General features: G+C 37.1%; 1 protein-coding gene across 1 annotated transcript in view; it reads right to left on the reverse strand.

Moving 5' to 3' along the window:
• The window catches only part of CPS1 (carbamoyl-phosphate synthase 1), a 145909-nt gene that overhangs the window by 35237 nt on the left and 86387 nt on the right, over positions 1 to 24285 (reverse strand). The window contains exons 21-25 of the mRNA XM_081142905.1: positions 23992 to 24168; positions 20497 to 20615; positions 3222 to 3363; positions 1818 to 1883; positions 1305 to 1368 (exon numbers count right to left, since the gene is read on the reverse strand). Coding sequence (XP_080999031.1) covers positions 1305 to 1368; positions 1818 to 1883; positions 3222 to 3363; positions 20497 to 20615; positions 23992 to 24168 — 568 coding nt within the window. The remainder of the gene's footprint in view (positions 1 to 1304; positions 1369 to 1817; positions 1884 to 3221; positions 3364 to 20496; positions 20616 to 23991; positions 24169 to 24285) is intronic.

Here is a 24285-nt window from a genome sequence, read left to right on the forward strand (position 1 = left end):
ACCCAGCTGTCTGCAGGCTAAACCCAATGGCCCCTGAGGTGCCTTGTAGCTCTGACACATCTTAATTGATTAGAAAGCCCTGTCCTTTCCAAGTATATCCTTTTAAGCTTGGCAAGGCCACCCCATGCAGAGTGAGTGACCTTCTAAGGAGTAATTTGAAGTAAGATAATGGCCTTAAATGCCTCAAAATATCACCTCTACTGGGATGCCATAGAACTGAAAGTTATGGGATTTTTACTAATCCTTGACATTCGGACTTTGTCTCCTAAAAATTGTTGTCAGAATAAGTTATGCAAATTTAGTAGTGAGTTAATTCTCACTATCAATTAAATATAGATTTGATTGTCACCTCAGCTAGTCTTCCCGGGGCCCTAGGGTAATGCAGAAATGCTGCATAAATTAGGTAAAATTTAAAGAGGAAGGAAGGTAGGTCTAGAAAAGAAAACGGTAGGTTCAGTGACAGCGTTCAGGACAGTTAGCCATAAGAAACTATGGTGGTAAAGGTATAAACACTTTTGTTCTCTTCATGATTTGGCCAAAATTTGGTAAACTAGCATATCCTGAAGCACTTAGTTAACTGTAAAAGCAAAAATAAACTATGCTGAAAGTAACAAAGTAAGACTATATACATTTAAATCATATACTTTATCATTTCCATTTTAGACTATCTTACAGAAAATAAATGTTAAATACACTTATTGGGACATATCATTGTCTATTTAAAAATATACCTTGTAAATAGAATAGATCTTGACTTATTATTAAATATCTACTTTTAAGTGTCTACGGGGAATATATAACAATTTCTGGTGAGAATGTTTTAATCAAATTATATATACTCTATGCACCAATGAGAAAAGTTCTTTGCATTTGATGTCAACAGAAATCATATGTTAGGTCAGAAATTGCATCTACAAACATAATTCTGGTTTATGTATAAAGTCCTTGGGCCAGTATAGATCTTTGTGAAATACTATGCTAGGAGAGGAAAAGTCCAAGTGTAATTCATTCCTCAACCCCGGTGAGAGGCTCAATTTAGTTCATGAGGGTGAAAATGATAAAGGGGTGACTTAAGGAATGAAAGGAGATGGGATTTTTAGTGGAGGCTGCATTGGAGACCCACTTCTACCACTTAATAGCTGCATACGTTTGGGCTTCATCTCTCTGAACCTCAGTTTCCTAATCTGCAAAATATTTATTATGATAGCATCTTTTAAAATAGTTTTTAGAATAATGAAATTAGGGCATTTGAAAAGTACTACATAACCTGTAAAGCCCTATGTAAATATAAGTTATCACTTTACCAATGTGATATGGACCACAGCCCAGCACCATCATTCCATGGTCATCAAAACTGATATCATGCTCCTGGGAAGGGAAAAAAGAAGACGTGGAAATTACCATGTTGCTCTTCCCTCTAATTAAACTGTGTGTCCTGCCTCTGAGTGTGTCTTCCTCATTGTTTCCCTCGCTGACATATATCCTCAATTAGCCTGGGGACCTCTAAGTATAAAGTTATAAAAGCTCTACTTACTGTTAAAAAAATAAGTTTGATATTTTTTAATTAAATAGTTGTTAGAACATGGCATAACTGTGTGGTTCATGTAACCATTGTCCTTATATTTTCGGTTGTTTGATTCCATCATCTTAAGGCAGTCTCGAGATGAGAACAGAAAGACATCATCACGTCTGAACCACATGATGTCATTTTTATTACCAAGATCACTAGATAACCAAAGACAAAAAGTATATACTCCCCCATGCGGGCCATTTACCAGATCTAGAGCGTTCCGCTATGGCAGTGTGGCAGTTCTTACCTGACCATTGTAGGTAATATAGAGGTAGTTTGTCACTGAAGGGTACTCTGCAGCCAGTGTATCAATCTGCAGAAGAAAGTAAATAAACAAACAAACAAATAAATAAGCATCTTTCTACTACTTTTGTTATCATTTCTTTTTCAAGAATGATTGTAGGTTGCTTCAGTGTTGCATTCGTATTTCTTTAATGTCTATTACTGCCAAAAACAAAGACAGGAAAGAGATATGTACAACCCAATTGCTTTCTAATTCTGAAAGTAAGAGAGGGGGAAAAAACGACACAATTTAGTCATCACTTGAGTAATAATGACAATACACATCCCAGAGCATCCCTGAGTCATTATGATAGCAACTCTCATGAACACAACAAAGGGGTCATATAATCAACAGGTTACCAAGACTTACTCAGCCAAGCTGTCTAAAGCAGCTGCAAATGAAATCTAAAATCAGAGCAAAATGACCTGTATGTGAGAATCCTTTTGGTTTGCAGTGCATAAGACTCAAGTTACCTATGGCAATGAGCAACTGGATGACACAAATTTCATAAAGCATAGGGGCGAGGGAAAGGAGAAAAGATTTCATTGAATGAAAAAAGTAAATCAATGCAGCTTTCAAGAGCCAGGAGCTCAGCTTAGAGAGCAAGGATTTGGGAGCTGACAGGGCAAGCTAGTGTCAAGAAGGTAAGAAGGAAAAAAGATAATAATTGCTGAGTAGAAAATATTCAGCATCAAGCCTGAGACCTAAGGGTATGCATGTGCCCCCTGAGTGCACGGGAAATGTCAGTGGTTTTAAAAGACAAGAACCAGCTGGTGGTACTTTAAGCCAAGCCACCTCTACTTCTAAAGACACACACACACACACACACACAAAATCACAATGGTACACCTATGAAAGTTCTTGTGTGATTGTCATGAATACTAAATGAGCTCATTATGCCCAATCCTATCACAATGAATACAAAATGATCCATAATGATGGAGCACTTAAAATAAAGTATTACCTTGTAAAAAGTTAGTGCCAAAAGAGATAAGTATTCTTTTCAAGAGCCTTGGCCACCACTCTAGGGTATTTCAAGTCCTTCTATTACATTAAGGATTTCCCTTTCTACAGATAAATTTGCACTTGGTTAAAAAGCAGAGGAGGGGTCATTTTGACTTTTTTTGTTTGTTTCAGCCAAGAAAATCGTGTACTCACTCTTACCTTTGTATCCCAGTTAACCTTTCATCCTTTCCTATTTAAGCATAAAGAAATCCTGTGCTGAATAAAATTGGTAACATCATGAGCATCGATTGGACAAATACAGTCACAATCAAATTCAACCCCTCTTTTTATTGACAATGTTCCTGTGAGTTGGTGCCTACATTGCACTTGAGGAATCTTGAGAAGAGAGGGAAAGTACTTTACCTGTTTGACCCAAGGATGGATGTTTTTCTTTAACCTCAGCTCCCTTGTCTGGGCCTCGGTCAGCTTGAGGCATTTGGAAATCTGCTTGTCTGAGAACCCAATCTCCTTTGCCTTTTTCAGAGTTTCTGCTGGGAGGGACTCACTAGGATTTAATGAAAAAGAGACTCAAGTTTAAAGCAAGCACAATAAGCAGCAGTGAAGTATTCAATTTCAAAAGCACTCAAGGTTCTTTATTTTCTATCTTCAACATGTTTAGATCTATCTTTTAAAAATACACAGATAACTCACTAAATATTCTAGCCTCTATGAAGTCTATTTGCAATGCTGATCTTCTCACATATGTGGATTCCTATTTTCATACTGTATGTGCCCTCTTCTTATTTCCTGAAAAATGGTTTCTGCATTTACTGTCCCAATGAATTTCCTCAATAAAAATAACCAGGGCCCCCCTTTTACTACAGTGAGGGGCTCTTTCTCAATTTTCATCTCCTTAACCTATCAGCATGTGACCTGCTTGATGATCCACTCTTCTGTCTTCCTCTGGCTTCTGGTAAGTTGCTTCTCACCCTACCTTATCACTCCCAACAAACACTGACTATTTATTCCTAAGGCTCTATCCTCAGTTATGAGCTTTAGTCTGGCTCCTTTCTCTCCCTCTCTACATTTAGCCACTGTCATTGGCTCGAGCAGTGTAAGTAGTCAATGATACCCAAATCTGTAGACCCTTCTCCAGTGGCCGACCCGTGCCTCAGGCCTCCATGTACATGAACTTTGAGAATCCTCCTCGCCTGGGCATCCCAGCGTTGTATCAGAGTAGGTATCCTCTCCATAAACTGCCTTTATTGAATAATGTCACACATCTATCTTCTGTTGAAAAGATGGTTTTGTGGGCTTATGATTATTTCCCACTCACACCAGATTTCTCTCTTCACCTTCCCCCCACTCATTTCCATGGTGTAGGCTGTTGTATTTGTGTTTTTCTCATCTGCAAAGCCTTTGATATTCCTGTCAGCTTCTCTCCAGTCCCAGTCACCCTTCTTAGGTCAACAAAAGCCAGGCTTCATCCATGAAAACTTCTGTCTGCCCTCACCTGCAATGATCTTCATGGGTTCCTAACTGATGCATACATTTTGAACCGAGTTGGAAGTTGGAAGCACACTGCTTAACATGTCTTCATCACCTCATATTTAAGTGTTTCTTACCCTTTCTTTTCTTTTTACCACTCAGACTCTTTTTCTGCTAGATTCAAGTTCCACAAAGTATACATTTGGCTCATTTACCAGATTATTCCCAAAGCCTAGCACACTGTCTGACCCACAGACAACATTCAATGAATACTTATGAAATAAATGATAACTGAAATTCTATGGCTTTTGATTTTGTAGAAAAGACAAATAAGCTATTGAAATCAGCTTGTAACTAGGATCCAAACTGTACACAAAAATAATTTATATAGGCCCAATGTTCAGAAAAAATAGACTACTGTAAAAGCATCTTTAACCAAATAGCTATGACCAGCTATTCCAAGCAGTAGTCAGTACAATAAAATTCAATTATGATAGTTTGATAGTCAACTCAATAAAGTTAAAATATAACAGTGTATTGTCAGGGGCTCTAATAATAAATAATTTTTTTTTACTAAAATCCTGCTTTTAGAATGTAGTTGAATGAAGTCTATTGCATTTTGCTCATTCTATTCTTCAATATTCTTTTTAAATAATTCATGTTCTGAGTTTAAAGAAGACAGAATCAAGCTGGTATATTAAATAGCTATTTCTCTGGATTTTGATATCAGTATAAGTTTCGATTTTTGCAGCTACAGCTGTTCTTATTCAATACACTTTTACTATAGCACCTATATTCCCTTCTGTCTCTCAAATCAATTTGTTATTTCTACCAATGGATTCCATTTCTTCTTTTTTTATTCCTATTTAGATTTTCTAATCTTCCCAAGTATTTGATAAGCATAAGAATTCTCTCAGAACAACACATTTTTCTCACAAATTCTTGAACACAATCTGATTTTTAAGTATTATTAGTCACTTATGTGTGCCAGGTACTGTGCTACATGCTCTAGAATTGTGTTGTCCAATATGGTAGCCAACAGCCACACATAACAATTTAAATTTAAATGTCAACTAATTAAATATTTTAATTAAAAATTTAGATCCACAGCGGCCCTAGCCACATTTCAAGTGCTCAACAGCCACATATGGCTAATGACTACTATATAGGACAGTGCAAGATTACAGAGTATTTTATCATCACAGAAATTTCTACTAGACAGCACTGCTCAAGATGTTACAAAACAGTATTTGAGACAATGGAATGATAGTGATTCAACACATTTTACGGGAAGATAAGCTGTGCGGTAAAATGGGAGGTCAGAGGAAAGAGATAACTGTGAGTGGCTGTAGTTGAGAAATACTATGGCAGCAGAGGGATGAGAAGAGAATCATAAAGAAAAGTTAGTTTTATAGGGATGAAGGAGTTGACAGATGTACTATAAGCAAGGGCAACTGATTCTGCAATAATTTGAGGCAACAATAGGTATCACAGGTGTAGGAAACATACTGAGATTTGCAGTTGGAAAAAGGAGGGAATTGTGAATGGAGAAGGTGGGGCTATACTGATTGTCATTCTTTCATTAGAGCTTTAGCACTTAGTAGACACATGTTGTGTATCAGGCTCTGTGCTACCTATTTTAATGACAGAGAGGTAAAGCGCTGAATCTCTACATCAAGGAAGTCAGAGTATAGTAGTAGGTGGCAAACAAACAGCTACAGATGCGTCTGCTCTGTGAGACGTGCTATGAGAGAAATGTGTACAAGAGGAGGCTCTCGCTCAGAGGACGTGTGTCCAGCTTCTGCTCAGGGAGTCTGGAAAAGCTTCTGAGCTTCTGAGCTCCTGAGGGTCTTTGAAACACCCAAGTCTATGGTGTTTAGCTTTAGTTTTGAAAAAAAAAATTTTTGAGACAAGCAGAGGAAGGGATTTGTTGTTGTTGCTATTAGACTTAGAAATGTATATTTCCACTTTCTTTGCCAAGACTATGTTCCTAAACTGATTGCTCATTTGTTTATGCACAAGTGTGCATTCAGCCTCAAAGTGGAAGTGCTTGATAAATAAGCTACTTTTCTAAATTAGAAATTTGGATGATGTTCTTTTTAAATAAATATCTTTAATTGTGAGTCTTGCGGAAGATCTCAGATCATGTTAATGTTTTCCTGAATGGGGAACAGCTACACATTCTCTCTGGGATCTGCAATTATATTAAAAACATAAGCATGAAGGTTTTAAGTGGAGAAATATAGGACATATAACATTGAGCCAATTCTTACCCATAGATTTTTCTAGCTACTTGCTAGAACATTTTCCCATCACTGTGGGATAGCAGTAAAAGAAAAGACAAGCAAAGAATAAATAGATCTTCAGTAAGACATTTCTTTATTAATGCAAAAACTATCTGAGGCAAAACCCATAATATATTATTATATTGACCACCACACTAACCAAAACGACTAAACCTAATCCTGAGCAACAGTGGTCCACACACACTTAAGAAACGTGCCTTGAAAAGAACCATCAGGCCTATAATTTTGACTATAGACAAGCTTAAATGCAAGTTCTTCAAGTCCAAAGATGAGCAGAAGTAATATATTTATCTTTAATCTTTCGGTCATGTTTTGTTGTTGTTGTTTTTCTTGGTTTTGGGGGTATGTGTTTTTTTGCCTTGAATGATTTGTTTTTGTTTTTCTTATATGAAATACCAGTCAATTCTTCAAAGGTTCCTATATTGCTTTAACTGAAAGTCATAAACAATGATATTAAACAAAGAAACAAGAAGCCACTCCAATTCCTCATTTCTGTTAGGGATGCAATACATTTGCACTTGTTCTGATCACATTCAGCTATACAGTCTTTTCTTTTGCTGAAATACGCATAATTCCTCTCACTCTTTTCCACTAAAGAAAGTTCAATAGAGTATATAAAGCTATTTCCAGCAAATATACAAAGTGTTTTTCCACCCACCAAATAAAACTGGTCTCTTACCAACAAAAAAGTTAAAGAAAAGAAAAAGAAAGTCTAATTGATAGAACTGGCCTTATTTATAAAAACGTAAAGTGAATTAATTTTGTGCTCACCTCTGGTTGCAAAAAATATCTGTCTGTCACTAGGACTAACTCAGTTGTTACTGTTCCCCATAGCATAGCCACCCCAGAGAGTTTTCATTATTTAGAGGGGATGCCTGAGAAGAGCAACAACACCACAAAATAATGAATCATGAATGATAGAATTTCGGAATGGGGGTGAAAACTCTTTCTCCACTGGTGCCCCTTCAGATCATTCCAGGTGAGAGTCCTGAAACAGATGCATCGAGCTAGACTTGCAGAGTGCATGTTTTGAGCTCACAAGCTAAAACTCAATATTTTCTTGGTGAGCCAAAAACTGCTTTAACTTTTGCCCAGTATCCAAATAATTAGACCAATAGCATGATATGATATTTTTAAACATCTTGAAAATTAGTATGCATCCATTAGAATGACATATGAGTGTGTTCGTGTGAATCTTCCTCAACTTGAATGCAGATATTGGGTAGGTAATGTTCACATGAAGATCAAAGGGACATATCTTCTATTGTATTTCATTTACGGTCTCTGGGGTTATTCATTTCTACACTTTAGACATGTTCATGGCATAGTGTAAAGCGCTTTGCAATCCCCCTCATTGAGAAAAGCGATTTTTACTCTGACCTGCCCCGGCAATTACAAGGACAGAGCCAAGGTAGGTCCCTTCCCACCTTCCTTGCCACTCTAAGTCTGCAGGACACGCCTGACTCCAAGGCAGAGCAGGTTGCCTCTCTCTGTGTCCCTCATTTGCTCTCTGCTGCTTCTGCATAACACAGGCTGGCTGGCATGCCATTACACACAGAAGAAAATTGACTTCATTCCCTACTTGTTCTGACACAAAATTTTATTTTGAGCCCTATTATAATAAAATAAAAGAAGAGACAGTTTGAAGACACAATTCATTAGCTTTGGGCCAGTGGTTCAGATAAGGTTAAACCTCTTCAGAGTCAAATACAAGATGAATAATCTTAAGTGAACATAAAAGCTCATTTAACAATGTGGAGATTTAGATACATGTTCTTCATCTGTATCTGTCCATACTGGGCTGCCTTCTATTTTGTCTGCTAAAAAGAACTTTCATCAGAGTGAGATTTGTTTAAATCAAGCTAGGTAAAAGCTTATTTTATGGACAGGGCTATAATATTTCAATTTTTTCTAAGCAAAATGAAAACCTTAATTTGGAACAATCTCAAAGAAGGATAATTACTGAAAGAAATATAAACAGTAAATTTGTTATTTAAAATCGCTCTTTGAAACCTCAGTAGGGAATGCTCCATTTATATTATATTGTAAATCCAAGGAGCATTGTACCAAGTGAGAAATGTGATCAGCTGAATGGAGTAGATTGCACTAAAAAGCACAGCTTTAAAATATGTACAATATATAAATTATCCTCCTGTTGTTTAATATGAATTTGTGTGTCCTAAATATGTTTATCTTTACTTCTTTGAACATTAAGCCATTATTCAGAACTATGTCCTCTATATATCCAAATTTTCTTTCTCCTGCCAGATTTCCTTGCTTTCAGAGTTCAAGGGCAAACTCTTCAGAGGCTACACTTTTCTCATGATATAATAGAGTCTAAACAATAAAACAAAGAAACACCAAATACTGAGATGCTGGCCTTTTCATAATCTTCCATTTCTCTCTACGTAGCAGCACAAAATGACAGTCTGAAATTTTAGGGAGGGGAAAAACATCCTAAAAACAGACAATCAGACTTTTACACACTCTGCCATAATCTTTGAACGGCTAGACAGCTCGGCTGAGCTTCTACGGAGGAAATCTCTCGTGTGTTCTCTGGTTTTATAAACAATACAAGCCTGTCTCCTCTCTCTCTTAGACTTCCAATGTAGATTTTGTTGTTGTTGTTTAAAATTCTACCCCGTCATCTCTGAAGCTTCCTCCACTCACACTTAGTCTTCAATAATAAATGATAAAAGGAAATGGAATAAATTCCGCTTAATGAGGAAACTTTCACCTGGCACAGAGGAGCTGGGGAAATCTATTAGCGGACTGGAGGAACGCCTGCAGCCTGGCAATTACCAGGGGAGCCGGCGTACTTCACACAGTCCTCTCTTCCACTTGACTGCCTTTCATCTGATCCACCAACTCACAAGTAATACTGAACAAATATCCCTCCAGATTGCATGAGCTCTAATGTGAAAATGAGCGCTCCGCTTGGCCTACAATTATGGGATGGGCTTGCAATTTTATTATTATCTTCTGTTTAAAAATCCCCCAAAAGGCAGAAGCTGAGCGAAATGCTGGGCCTGATGCTCAGTAATGACACCTGCTTTATTAAGAAAAGAGAACTGAGTGAGATGTGTGTTCTCTGCCCTGAGACCCCTCACCAGCTCTCCCCTGAGTTTTGCACGGCATCACTGATTATTTTTTGGTTTTTCACGGGTTCAAGACCACACAGCAATCACAATAATGCAATCAGTGGAGAGGTTATTTGTCTCTCATTTTCTCTTTAAAGGAGACAGCTTGTTACCTCTTAAGAGAAATGCAAAAAACATTTTTTCAAAAGCAGCAGTACCATTGAGAACAGCAAAGGATAAAACCCCGGCAATTGGGTAAATACTCGCCTTTTTTCTTAATTTTTGAGAGCACCATGCCTCGACTCTATAAAGCAATGAGGCCTTTGGAGGAATTAAAGAGAAGCTCAGTATTTATCTCATGTGCAGGACAAACAATGCCTGCATCCAATGCTCACGTGGAAGCGCGCCATCAGGAAAAGTGTCTGTTAGGGTCTGGGTCCACTTAGCACCATCGCAATAATGCTCTAATAGCACAGGTATTGATTTCTCAAGGGACAGCACGCTTAAAACTATATTTCACTTTAAAGGCTAGTAATGACAAAATCAAAACAAAGAAGAAAACCTTATGAGAAACTGATACTGTAGATATTTTTAAGTAGGCAATTTTTAATTTCTAAGCCACATGTTCATTTTTTCCAATCCTTTGTGATCCCAATAATTCAGAAATACTATGATGTTACTTTCAATATGGTAAGGCCACTATATACTATTGATTATAATATCATAATTATATATATGAATAATTTTTAAACTTTTTTTTTTTTTTTTTTAGTTCTTGAATGGGAGATTGTATGCCTTTTCTAGAAAGGGAGGAAATGAGAATCTGCTTTTAAGAGAATGTGGCAAAATTCTGGACTTAAATTCCTGGTAACATGTCACATTAGATCTATGTTCATTTGAGGATTACAACCTACATGAGAATCAAAACTCTATCACTGAGGGTTTTGTAGAAGACATATAAATGCACATTAATAACTATGATGGCAAAAATGCTCACGTACTTCACACTAATAACTATATATATGTATATAGTCAAGAAACAAGCTGAGTAGCTCACTCTGCAAGCTGCCTAGAGCAAAGGATGGCAATTACACGGGTCCATCGGCTACACAGTACGTGGTGGGGCTGATGGGCAAACGCCACTGGGCAGGTCTAGAGCCAGGCTCCGATTATGCTCAGATAGTTTGTTTAGCGCAATGCCGAGTGGGGCGCACGCACTGTAAGTGCAAAGGCCAGGGGGTGAGGAGCTGGGAGGAGCCTCCCAGGCGCGGGGGCGCGGGGAGGGCCAGCGGCAGGAGCCGAGCAGCACCCCGCCAGCCGCCCAGGCCCCGGGCCCCCTCCCCACCCTCTGCAGCGGGGTCCCCACACCTTGAGGGGTGCGGGCCGCCCACGCAGGGCTCCCTGCCCACCGCCAGGACCTGGGGATGGTGTGCGCCGGCATTTGCTCCGCTGCGGGAGGCTCGGCACCGCCCCTGCCCCGGAGGGCTGGCCCCGCGCCCGGCTCCAGGGCCCGCACGCAGGCTCTGCGCCCAGAGGCAGCTCCAGCACCAAGGAGCGAGCGACAAAGTTCTGCGCATCCGCCAGGGATGGCCCAGCTTCTGTAACAGCTCTGGGAGCCTGTTTTGCCTACATTTCACGTCTACTGTACACTTCAGAAGTTTTTTACTCACACCTGTATTAACATGGGAGATTAGGCATTTGCATTTTATTTAAAGAAAAAATATACGTATTTGCATGTATGCGTGTGTATATACAGTCTTTTATTATAAACATAGAGAATTTTTTAAAAAGCCCTCATCCTAGCTCTCCATACCCTTGAAAATTCTGTCTTTTAAAGGTGACCTGTAGGGGCTTTGTCTCTGCCAGGCCCCCATGTTTTCCCGCAAGAGTCTAGAGAAGGGCACATCTCTTACAATGTCTCTGCTCTAAATGGGGTCAGCAATTCAGGCAGGAAAACACACAGCTCACAACTTGACAGCTAAGGAGGAAGTGATCTCCAGCTGTCTGATTTAAAAGTCATCTCTCTGAAAAGAAGTTTTGGAAAATCAGTGACTAGAACCAAAGGCAGAAGCCCTGGGCTAGATTTCTTGCTCTCCTCTGACTGGTGTGACCTAAAGTATGACACACATCTCGGTGTGACTCAGTTTCACCACCCGCAAAAATAGAATAGTGATCATTTTCTACCTGCATTATAACAGAAATGTACTCTAAAGTCACCAGAGAAAATAGATTTCTGGGTTATAAATACTATAAGTATATAGTTTTTGCCTTAACCTTCTTTGCTGGTTAATTCGGAGCCTTCACTGCAAGTATATATACTTACGAATATTTCTCAGAAACACTTTTCTAAAATTTACAATTTTGGAAACTTGGATAATTTTTTTAAAAAATCAAAATTATACAAATTTTGGTTATTCTCAACAGGCAATAGAGATTTTATGTCCATATAAGCATTATAATGGTGAACTCTATTCTGCATACATACAAATCAGCAAAAGCTCTTAAGAAAAGCTTATAATAATAGTATATTGGAATTTGTCATAATGGAATTTACAATTTAATTAGAGGCTGTCACTAGCATGAATATAATAATTACAGAACAATGAAGTGAAATTGTGTGGCTCCAACTATATACCTTGAGCAAATAGGTAGACAATATCCACCTTAATTCTGTTCATAGATTTCATTTCTTTATAGAAAGATTCTCATTTTTATAAAACATAACAGAAATATAACAAAATAAGAGCAAGTAGGATCTGTCACTTTCTAAGTAGAATTCTTCCATCTCCTTACTTCCTCATTCTCATTGCACATTTGGTCCTTACAGGCAGCTACTCTCCTACCTCCCCATCATCAAACTTAAACTTGTTCAACTCCCTTCCTCTCTGTTCTCTCTAAGCCATGCAATACTGTTGAAAGTGTCTTCCTATTTTATTTGTTTTGTTTTAAATTCTCTCTTCCCTTGGCTCCCATGACATTGGAATATGCTGAAGGGAAAACACTGTCCTTGAATTCCAAAAGTCCTGAAAGCTCAATTCCTGGCTCAAACCTCTGAAATCTTGGAAAGCTTACTTAAACACTCTGAGCCACCAGTTCATCTATAAAATATGGGACAGCGATGCATACCTTCTAGGAATTCTTAAATTGAGACATATATGAGATAACATATGCAAAGGTTTTAGAGCTTTTGTTTTTAACCTCCTATAAACTTTCATGGTTTTGTGTTTTTGCCTCTAGTTGCCGCATTAAAAGCATCCTGCCTTATATATAACTATGTATATATTTAATCTTCAAAAATAAATTACAAACTCCTTGAAGGCAAGTTAATGACTACAACTTACTCATCACTAAATAGCACTGGACCTAGTACGATGTCCAGCACATAGTAGGTACTGAATAAATATTAATGACTAAATAGATAAGTAAATAACATTTATCTAAATTAATATAAATAACATTATTATACAGATCCTTTATTAGCTCCTAAGAAAGAGAAATGCCATCAAGTAAATACATAACCCATCAAGCTGAGATCAGAGATACTGACATGGGGATAATCTATTAATTCTTGACTACTAATAGATATATACATGCAAGTTATGAGTGTATGTCATTTTAAACTGACAAAATTTTTGGAATGATCAAACATATAAGAATCAATACTAAGAAAACATACAAGATTCATTTTATAAGTGATCTGAATATCACTCTGAAAACATTTTAAGTAAAACATTTATAAGTGATCTGAATATCACTCTGAAAACATTTTAAGTCATCTTGCCCATGCCAGAATCAAGTACTCTCTCACACTTTCAAAATGCATAATTATTTGTCAAAACTATGAAAACACTATTTAAATAATGAATTCGATGAGGGTTCTCAGAACATTTGATGTAAAACTTTATATCTAATTCAATAAATTATTAGTTAAAAATTAATGGAGGTCTATCAAATCTATGATATTACCTACAATATCCTATCTTATCACATGGAACATAAAAACAAATTTAAAATAAAGTGTATTTTTTGCATTAGTTCACAAAGGCATGAAAATTACCACAGCAATACTCCTCTTTAATAGAGAGAAAATAACTTTTTTATGTGAGCCCCAATTTTTAGTATTCTTAATGAGGTTCATTAGATAAGCAGTTTAGGGTATGAAGAGTAAAACCCTGGAATGGTAGGTAATACATAGTAACAGATAAAATTGTTTTTCTTTAGAGTTAACTACTTCACATATATTATACATTCATCTAGCTGCATGGCTGCTCAGTAAAATAAGAAAGGAGTGTTTTTACTAGGGTGAAACTAAGACTTAAAATATAGTGTGAGTTGATAGTGAGGTTAAAGGACATAACCCATTTTCTGCAAATCAAGTCAATGGGTTTCACTAAAGTGTCCAAACATTTCCATTCCCATTCTACATTCAAAGTAATAAGTATCCACAAATTTTGTATATATTTGAATGTCCACAATGATATGTCATAGCAAAGTATCATAAAAATTATAATTTGTAATTATTATATGTTATATATAGGACATACATATATTTCTTTCCCTAAATTTATTCTATACTTAATACACTTTAAAGCTAAAGTTGCTTATTGTTAATTTTTTCCTACCAAAAAATATAAATTACCATTAGAAAGAAGTACCATCTCTTTTCTGTCTTCTATCTAAGTTTTAACATCTTTTAAGTGACATTTTTTCCTCTGAAACTTCAATCAAATGTAAGTACAAAACGTTCTTGTCTGGCTTTGTCATGCTTTGTGAGCAAGTTAAATAAAAAGTCAATAGAAACTAACATGTGTAGGAGAGGACATTGAAAGGGAGTGTTCCAGCTAAGGTGACACCTGCATTATTACATCTGCCAGAAGTGTGTGGCTGCAGGGAAATGGCCAACTTTACTGAGCTCAATTTAGCACTTGAATGCCCAAGTAGAACTCACCAGGTTTGCCCTAGACTGTTTTCCTGAGCCATCCACATTCCTGATTTTTCAGCACTTAACCAATGAACGTAGTTTATCACATTGAACATAGTGATGGTCGTATGAAAATGAGGTCCTTCAAAAGTACACTTTCTCTTTTTTACTACATTGAATTTAGCAGTAAGTAGCAGTGAAGGGGGTACTGATACTAATATTATCAGAATTAAAATAGTAAAAGAACACATGAAACCAATAGAATAGTGGGGGGAAAGCAATTTTTGGATAGTTTGCACAATCATCCATAGTAAATTAAGTTAATACTAAAAATTAATAGAGAAATAGATCCAAATCTCAGTCTACTATATTTATATGGGATGAACTGTATCACAATGACCGTATCCCCTAATTTCGAACATCTAAAGTGGGTGAAAACAGATTTTTAAAAAAATAGCTATCCATAATGTTGCTAACATAAATAGCAGCATTGTACAAAAATTACAAAGAGCAAAATGGACCATTCCAGGAAAATTGCCCGAACTGAAGGAAATGCAAAGGAAGAAGCAATCATCGTCAATGACGAAAACTTTCCCTGTGGCCATTTAATGTGACACAGCACAGCAGAGGCTGGCTGTCTTCTCTAAGCTAATCACTTAAAGTTCTGGAGAACTCAGAACTTAATTCAACTTTGTTTTATCTGGTTAAAGAAGAAAATTAAACAATTTAAGCAGGTATAATAAAATCCTTGAGCTGCGGATGGCAGTCAAAAATAGCTAAATAACCCTCCAAAATAAAAATAAAGACATTTTTCTAAAAAGAAAAAGAGCCACAGGCAGAAGATAAGCAGATGCTCAAAGATGGCAACTGGCACTTTCACATTTTTTTCTTGCCTGGTCATGGGGTGGGTGTGTGTGTGTGTGTGTGTGTGTATTTAAGTATCATGATTGCCTTCAATCTAAAATTGCTAATCAAACTTGATATAAATAAAAATGTTTGGGGTATAATGTCCTGAAACAGTTCCTTCACAAACAAGCCTTCTTATAGTTGACTTCCTTACTTACTTATAACAAAAGGGGTTCAGCTGAGAGATCCTTGTTCCTGTGCTTCTCTATGAATCACTAATATAGTTGAAACCTTAACCTATGTGCGGGTTCTATGGTGATAGGGCTATCATTCCTTTATTTACTGTTTCTATACTGAAAGTGTCTATTATATGTAGTCTTATTTCCTCTGGATGTTATACATAATTTGCCTTTCCCACACCTAAACATATATGTGTGTGTGTGCATGTCAAATATCCTAGGCTCTGTACTCCTGCTCATGTTTGATCTCAATTTTGCCCTTGATTAGCATGTGACATTAAAGAAGTTGCTAAATATGTCAGTGCCTCAGTTTACTATTTATAAAATCAGGTCAATTACTACCTTCGTAGGTGGTTGTAAGCATAAAATAAAACAGTGTGCTTAGAACAGTGCCTAATATGTAATCAATAAATTTGCTGATTGTTATTTTACACTTGGAAGGCACTCAGAATTGTTTGATTGAATCAAAATTTAAGGCTCTGTGTTAACAGAGTTCTAAAGACATTATTTTGTAACGTTAGGGAATCAGCTATATCAAGAAAACCTCATTGATGAAGACATTTGACATATTTATTTATCTGATTTATGGTACTTGCAATTCTGCCTTCCATGACAGATTGATTTATGTAACCAAAGTTGAATCTGCGAATGTACTAATGGAGGAAAGAACTATGGTGAGTTTCTGTAGATTTTTGTTTGTTTGTTTTAATAGATGAAAATAAGCATGCTTTCCTTCTAGTGAGTACTGGTGAAAATCCTATATGGGAGGAGCATTTATGTGTGAAAGAGTCGGTGTTGGTAGGGTCAGTATGGTGAAGGCAGGCATGTCTGCTAGCTCAGTAGTGAAGGCCAACGGATAAGGCTTCTGCAAATGCAGCTCCATTAAAAATTCAGACAGACTTAACTTTTCCTAAACTCCTTGCAAAGTGATCTGGTAACGTGAAGTTAATAGATCAGACATCCAAATCCCTATGCATATACGTAACAGGCCTTGGAATCCTACATGATACAATTCACATCACATCGAGTAAAGAGAAACTTTTCAAAACCTAAAGAAACCCACTGTAAAATATATTATCACTCTAGGTCGATTAATGCTGCTACACCAGCTTATAAATTTGGGGAACAGCCTGGAACAGTCACCTTTCCTAGCATGCCCTTGGGCAGCCATAAACAATTTAAGAGGAAAAAGAAAAAGTCAGTGAACTCTTGTGGGAAGAGAAAGTTTTTTGCTGAAGCTGTCTGAACAATGCTCATCACCTAGGTCAGTAGGAATGGATACTGCTCTGGAAGTCTCCTGAGGGTCGCTGCTGCTATGCTCAGGTACTGGAGACAGCAAATTGAGTTCTGATGGGAGCAGACACTCAGAGTCAGGATGCTGAGTGGATTATTCTAACACCCATCTAATTTGTCTCATTACCCTGAAGAAGGCTGGGATTTCATTCAACATCCTCAGCATGATATATGTTTGTCTCCACCCTTCGAGGCAAGGGATTTCTTACTGTAATTTCCACTTTCTCAAATACATGGGAAACTCACCTGTTATTTCCTTAATGCTGACCCTGCTACAATTAGTTTTATTTTTCCCATTCCAGTCAGTGGACATATATACTAAATATGTGGGCATATTCAATTTGGGAGTCAAGTTCTAGACTTCATTTCAGATGACTATATAAAAACATAAGTATACACTGGCTGGTAATTTGAGTGACAGTTTCATCCTGTGTTAGTGAATATGTTTATTAAATATTAGAATTTTAGCATAATTCACAGCTATAGAGTGGGAATTTTTGTTTATTAGCATAATGGAATATTATTGATCTTTTGATAATGATAGGATTTGTATCACTAATTATCATTGCTTCCTTTAAAAAGAAAGGTATTAAAATAAGTGACAATGCATAATAAAGAAAATTAAGAAATGATATATTGCAAAATATATATGTAAAAGCAAATTGTGATTCTGAAAATGAGTGTTTAAATGCATATGTCTAAAAATCACAAAATGGTCTTCACTAGAATGAGTAGCATTTTTGTTTTCAGAGGGAAAGAGGGAAAACCTCCTTGGGCACTCATTATGTGCCAGGTTTTCTTTATACTTATATCATCTGAGCTCCACAAACTATAAAGTAGACATTAGCAGGAAGACTGTGAGGCTGGAGAAGTGAGGGAGGTACCATGCCCGTGATTCCGCAGTGGGTAAGACTACATCCAGCCTACCTGACCGGCTCCACACCTGTGCTCCTTCCAGTGCACCAAGAAAGAACCAGGTGAAGCTTAACACACATCTAGTATCTATACTTTATCTCCTCTTTAAGTTTCTCCCTTTCTCCCAGTTGAGATCCCCAATGCCTATTTTCCCAGGAACCTATAAGAAAAGTGCAAAGAGACCTGAGAGATTGGCACCAGTGATATGTTGAAGCAAGTGACTTTGGGGGATCTCTCAAATCCTACCAAATAAATAGCTACTTCCCAGGCCTCTACCTAAAGTCAACCTTCCAACACTGAAGAAGTTGAGCTCTTGAAACAAAGTGAACCACAAAATGCAAATGAAAAAGAACAAGTGATCTTCTTAACTTTTCTCCAAACTGGCAATACGTAATTCAGCCAGATAGCGTCAACTCTTATCAGAGAGCTACCATCACTGTTGGAGCTATATATGCCTTAATGACTAAGCTTCCTGGATATTTAGAGACTGAGAAAAAGCAGACGTCATAATTCATAAAAGCAGAAGATGCTGATGGTGAAGATCATCAAAATAGGGCAAGAAAACTCAAGTCCTACACACCATTGGCTGCAATGTGCTTTCAACTCCAGACCCCTACGTGCCACAGAATGACTGAGACAGGTAGCTTTAGTGACCATCTATTTTTATTTCATCTATCTAACACCTCTAAATAACAACCATTATCAAATAGCTATGTGTGCATCTATGACACACCAGAAAGAAATGAATTAAACAGCAAAGTAACGATCAAATAATAATGAATGCAGAGTTTAAGTTTACTAACACCATAGATCATCTGTTGAGATAACTGTAAGTATATTTTTTAGAATCTTTTAAAATTATTAAAAGCTTTATGTAAAAGTGTTTAATGTAGATAAGTACGAACAATAGAAAACATCCCTATTGACAAATATACCTATGCAAGAAAATGAAGCCTGAAAACGTCAAACTATCAGCAAATAGATGCAACAGGGTGCAGAAGTCAGGAAAATATTATAAGTGACCTGTAACAGTGACTCGCTCTAACCATCCGAGGACCTTAATCGCTGTCAACATGTACTTATCTCTGCTTAGCTAGAATCTCAACCTGCCTTCTGGTTATAACAAAAACTATTCAATTACAACATCAAATTTGTCTAAAAATCAGAATGTTTATCAAGTGGAAATTTAAATCACAAAAACATCTGCTATTTTCCCCCCCAAGTCTCTCCCACCACTACCATTGGCATAATGTAAGTTTCTAGCACCCTCTTGTGGTTCCATTGCAGCAGTTTCATAGGCATTTGAAATCAGTTGTCTGAAACTGAAAACACTGGAACTGACTATATTTCGACATGGAAGTTTTGCTGGCATCATAAACCCAGAAAGGAAACCTCAAGTCAGCAAAAATGGAAAACGAATGTGCAGGTTCTATTCTTAACTTCTTTGCTATCTATTGTTCATTTTATGTGATCACTAGGAAGAGTGACTTAGAAGCAAAATAGGAGTTGCCAGTTCTCAAAACCAAGCAGTGGTTGTGGGCAATTGTTGAATAGGTGAAAAAGAACCTCATTTTGCTCAAAAAGAAAAGCAAGTATTTTTTAGTGCCCAGTTTGTATGCATCTTGTTTAAGTAAACACAGCAACTCCAATACATGTTGCAGTTGCTAAATAGTTGGGAAATCAAGGCGTTGAGATCTTCCACTGTCCTCATGCACATTTTTAGTGATTCATTTTCCTACATTTTCTCAATCATTGAAAGCAATTTACATAGGCAAAATTTTTTTTCCTCTCTAAACACAAGCTTGCTGGTGGGCTTCTTTTCAATGCAATGTGTTTCAGAGCTCTCTTAAAGGGGAGAAGATGAAGAGAATTATACTGTGTTCCTTAAATTGATAATAAATACTCCGCTTATCAAAAATACATTTTTAAGACCTATCTATGATTTCATAAACTCAAACAAATGGTCTTTCTTCATAAAATAAAAAATATTTTAAAGCAGTGATATTATTGAAATATTCCAAAATTTTAAAAATAATTGGCCATAAAGGAGGTAAAAAATCTAAATTAGTAAGAGGTAAAGAGCCTGTTAATAGAAACTGGAATGTGGCTTATTTGTAGGCTGAAATGGAAGTCCCACTGTTAAAAATATCAGTAAAATGCAAGAGGAACACCTTTGTTCCTCAATATATAGCAATGTGTAGGTTGATGTTAAAAGACAAATATGGTCTTTAGAATTCAGAAAATATATAGAAAACAGGAATATTATTCTATTAATTATTCAAATTTAAACCTAGGTAATGTTTAGTAGTTAAATAGCACATGATATCATAAATGTACATTGATTTTCATAAATTCAAGAGACCTAATAAAAACATCATTATGCTTGACAGCAAGGATGGGGTAGAAGATAGTTCAAATATTAAAAGGTACCTTCTAATAGGTAAACATCTGAAAACTGCCATTTCTCCTGGCTATGGCTGCTGTTTTTCAACCTTGGCACTATTTACCTTGTTGAAGCATAATTTTGGCCAAATGCTTAAGGAGAGGAAGAAGACTATTCAAAAATTGCACAGCAGATACCTGGAACGAACCAGAGCCATGCTGCCTTACCTGTTAAGCCCTTTTAGTGTCTTTTCCATGTTTAAAATGTCACGCATCTTATACAAAAACCACTTGTCAATGGATGTAAGCTTCATAACCTCATCAAGGGGCATGTTGTCTTCCAAAGCCTGCCAAAAGGAGAAGAGATATATTTTTTGGCAAACATTTTATAAATATCTTATTTGGTTGAAAACATAGAGCAGCCATCCCCTCTCCTTGTTACTCAGAGAGCCTGAGGCTATAGACTGAGACATCAAACATGAAACCGATATCATATCATTGATGTTGCTCCCAATACGCCTACAGATACTGCCAACTATTTCCACAATGACATACAAAGGAGGTGCTCTGAATTAATCAGAGTGGTGTGTGCTCAGAAAGAAACCCCTAACAGGCTCTGCCTCCTGCTCTTAATATGACTATATTACCAATTATATACTAAATTTGGAATTAAAGGGAATCTCTTGAAACTACAGTTAAGCCAAATTAGTAAGAAAACCTAGAATTGTTATAATGATCATTTGACTTGTATTTTGGATAATTACCCTGTAGCAAATAGCATACATTTAACACCTCATTCCACATGCACGCAAACTAGTCAGTGAGAATGTATGGGTCAAATCCAGCCTGATGTTATTTCTCTAGAATATACCCTCACAGAGGACTTCAAACAAAAAATTATTTTGAATCAGTTACTTTTACTTTTGCACGAAGACAGGCATTTTACAAAATCTTAATATATTTCAAAGCAGTGTAGTAATAACTTCAGTTCTGATAGGCAGCTCAGCCTTTCTCTGAAGAGAAATTAAGTCATTTCCCAAAAGAAAAATTACAATTATGGGTCATTGGGCTAAGCAGAAAAGGCAACTGAATAAAAAGATAAACTCTCAAAATCAAAACTTTCACATTCAAAAGATGTCTACTCTTATTTTTAACTAATTATATATATATATTTATACCCAATAAAAAATAACCAGATAATATTCCAGAACAAAGTATTTTAGAATGGCACACTATATTTTTAAATCTCATTGAGAGATATATGTAACCAGCAACTCTGTTATGTTTTAACCCCGGGAGCTTAATTTTCTTAAAACTTTTACTTATTTCTAGTACCAGAGAGACCATAATTCTAAGTGTTGAGACATCGCAGAGTTCATAATTCCTTTGACTGGAATAAGATGGCATCTAATGGGAACACTCAAAGGCATGTTCATTTCATAAGTGTAATTCTCCTGTAATTACAGCCGGATTCCCAAGGACTTGCTATTTGGTCTTATTTTCCAAGTGATTAAAGCATAATTAGCTGTTGGCCATCAGCACCATGAGGCAGATAGAGCCTGAAACTGGCACACTTTTGACAGACCAGAGGAAGTTTGCACACAATGGCCCAGCGGCAGCCACCCTGCGAGGGACGCAGGACCTAGAATCCTGCAGTCATGTCGCTGTGAGGAAGGACAAATACAGTCACACCTGCAGTTTTGCACAGGGCGCAGGATCCCGTCCGTCCTGGGCCTTCATCTTCAAGCTCAGCTATAAAGAAGTTCACACTGACCCCAAACAAACTCGAGGTGACTCTAGCGCTCCCCGAGTCAAAAATAATGCCCTGTGTTCTCCCCAAATCAAAACAGGTGACGATCCAGTCATCCTGAAATAAGAGTGCTGCAAAAATCAGACCTCGGAGCAAGTTGCCCTTTTCTAAGAATCGTGAAAGCGGGGAAGATTTACACGCTCCCTTCACTCTTTGCCCCTTCGGCCCTCCCCGATTCCTACGCTCTCTGTCAAAATCGCCCAGCCTGGCTGCTGGGAAATGAGCAGCAGTGAGGCCTCTAACCAACAGAAACAGCTCCTTCTCCGGCACTCTGGCGCACAGTAATTTATACCTCAGGCCCCGCACATTTTGCTCGAACATAGGGTACTCTGTGCAAGAAAGAAGCTCCGCACATTTCCCCCTGAATTCTCATCTCTTATAGGTCTGTTAGAAAAAAATGTGAGGTTTGCCTGAGTTTTACAGCCTCACTGGGAACTTGGAAACACTTCTCTTTTGCATCTGCCTCAAAATGGCAGAAGCATGATAACTAGACTTAAGAAAAAGTATCCATTTACTGCCCTTGGTCTGGAAAAATTATATGTATATAGAAATACAGATGCACATGTGAATGTGGTAGACTGCTTTTTAAACAAAAGACTAAAGTAAAAACAATAAAGAAGATGAAACGGTTTCCTAGAGTTAACCTCTCATCATTACTATCACCTCCACCACCACAGAAAAATGTGCAATTACCTTGAAATTCAACATTGAGAAATGTTCATCAAAAAGGTACTAGTATCTCCCAGAATTTCAATGGGAGTTAAATATTCAGCATTTAGAACACCACAAAGGTGAGAAGAGTATACATTACATGCAATGAAGGAAACACTCCCTTCTCTCCTTCCCTCTCTGCGGGTCTCTCAACAGAGGGACAGAAAAACTGCAGTGAGTTCAGAATCACTAACAGCGTTTTGCTGTTGCAACGATGACAAATTGCAAAAACGCATTCCCTTTTTAAAGGCAAAATTTGTATTTTCATCGCCTCATCCCTTATGCACACACGCACACACAGGATGGCCGGCAGGGCTTTGTAGCTCCGGTGGGGTTGACACTGTTGGAGGATTACTGCCTAAGCTTCCTTAAATGTCAGAAAGCCATGGAGGGATTTCTGACCAGGCGGAGCCCAGCTGCCCAAGTCACCTTTGATAAAATCAGATAAGCTCAAACTTCAAAACTCTAAGCGTAGTAAACACGAAAGGAGATTAATATGGCATTTCATTTGCATACAAGAGAACTAGGGAGTGGAAGCGAGAAGTGTGGGGCTTTTTTGTCCTGAAAGTAAGACCAATGAAATAATCACACAGAGAAAAGCCTGTAATCATGGAAGTTCTTTAGAGTTTGTTGTTGTTTAAACACAGAAAAAGAAGCAAATAAATAAAGAGTATTCTAGAGTCCTGAGTAGCCCATAATAAGGGATACTATTTTATACACCTTATTTTCTAAAATATAATTTTATACATTTTCAAGAAACAAACAATGAGAGTGATAGGAAATGACAAATCAGTATTACCAAATCTACTTAAGAGTATTGATACTATATACACTAAAAGGGAGGAACATTTTATTTATGTGATCATCTCTTAAAACTGCAATCTGTCTTTAAACCTAGGCTTAAAGTCAAATAAAACGGGTAATATTTTATTTATTATAGAATTATGTGATGAAATCCGTAGAAGTCTGTGATTTATGATTTGAATTTGTCTTCCTGGTATCTTTTTTGGAGGGGATGGGCGTTGGTTGCTACAGGATTTAGATTACACCTAGAAGTCTCTAATTTAATACTATTAGAAAGAATTAAAAATTTTACCAAAATCCCTGAATTCAACATTGCTTTGTGATTTAGTTTTACTTTAATGTTCAGTCTGTCTATTTTCTGAAAAAACAGTGGCTCTGGGCCCTTTGTCATATATTACCTTGGCGATGGCATAGATGCGGGTACTGGACGGGTCAGACAGCTCTCTTTTGAGATCCAGGTTGGACGGCCAGTCTTTGTTCATTGGGAGACGGGAAGTGAAACCATCTATAGACGGGTGGCACATCCGTAAGGCCTTCTGGAAACTCTCCTCAAAGGTGCGACCAATAGCCATGACCTGTGATACACATTCAAGAGCTCATTATTTAAAGAAAGTTTATTTGTTTCTAATTTGTAGCAGAACTAGAAAAGCAATATTTTTGAGAAAAGACTTAGGAATAAAACACATATCAGA

Source organism: Miniopterus schreibersii, assembly GCF_964146895.1.
Source record: "Miniopterus schreibersii genome assembly, chromosome: 7".
Classification (NCBI taxonomy): domain Eukaryota; kingdom Metazoa; phylum Chordata; class Mammalia; order Chiroptera; family Miniopteridae; genus Miniopterus; species Miniopterus schreibersii.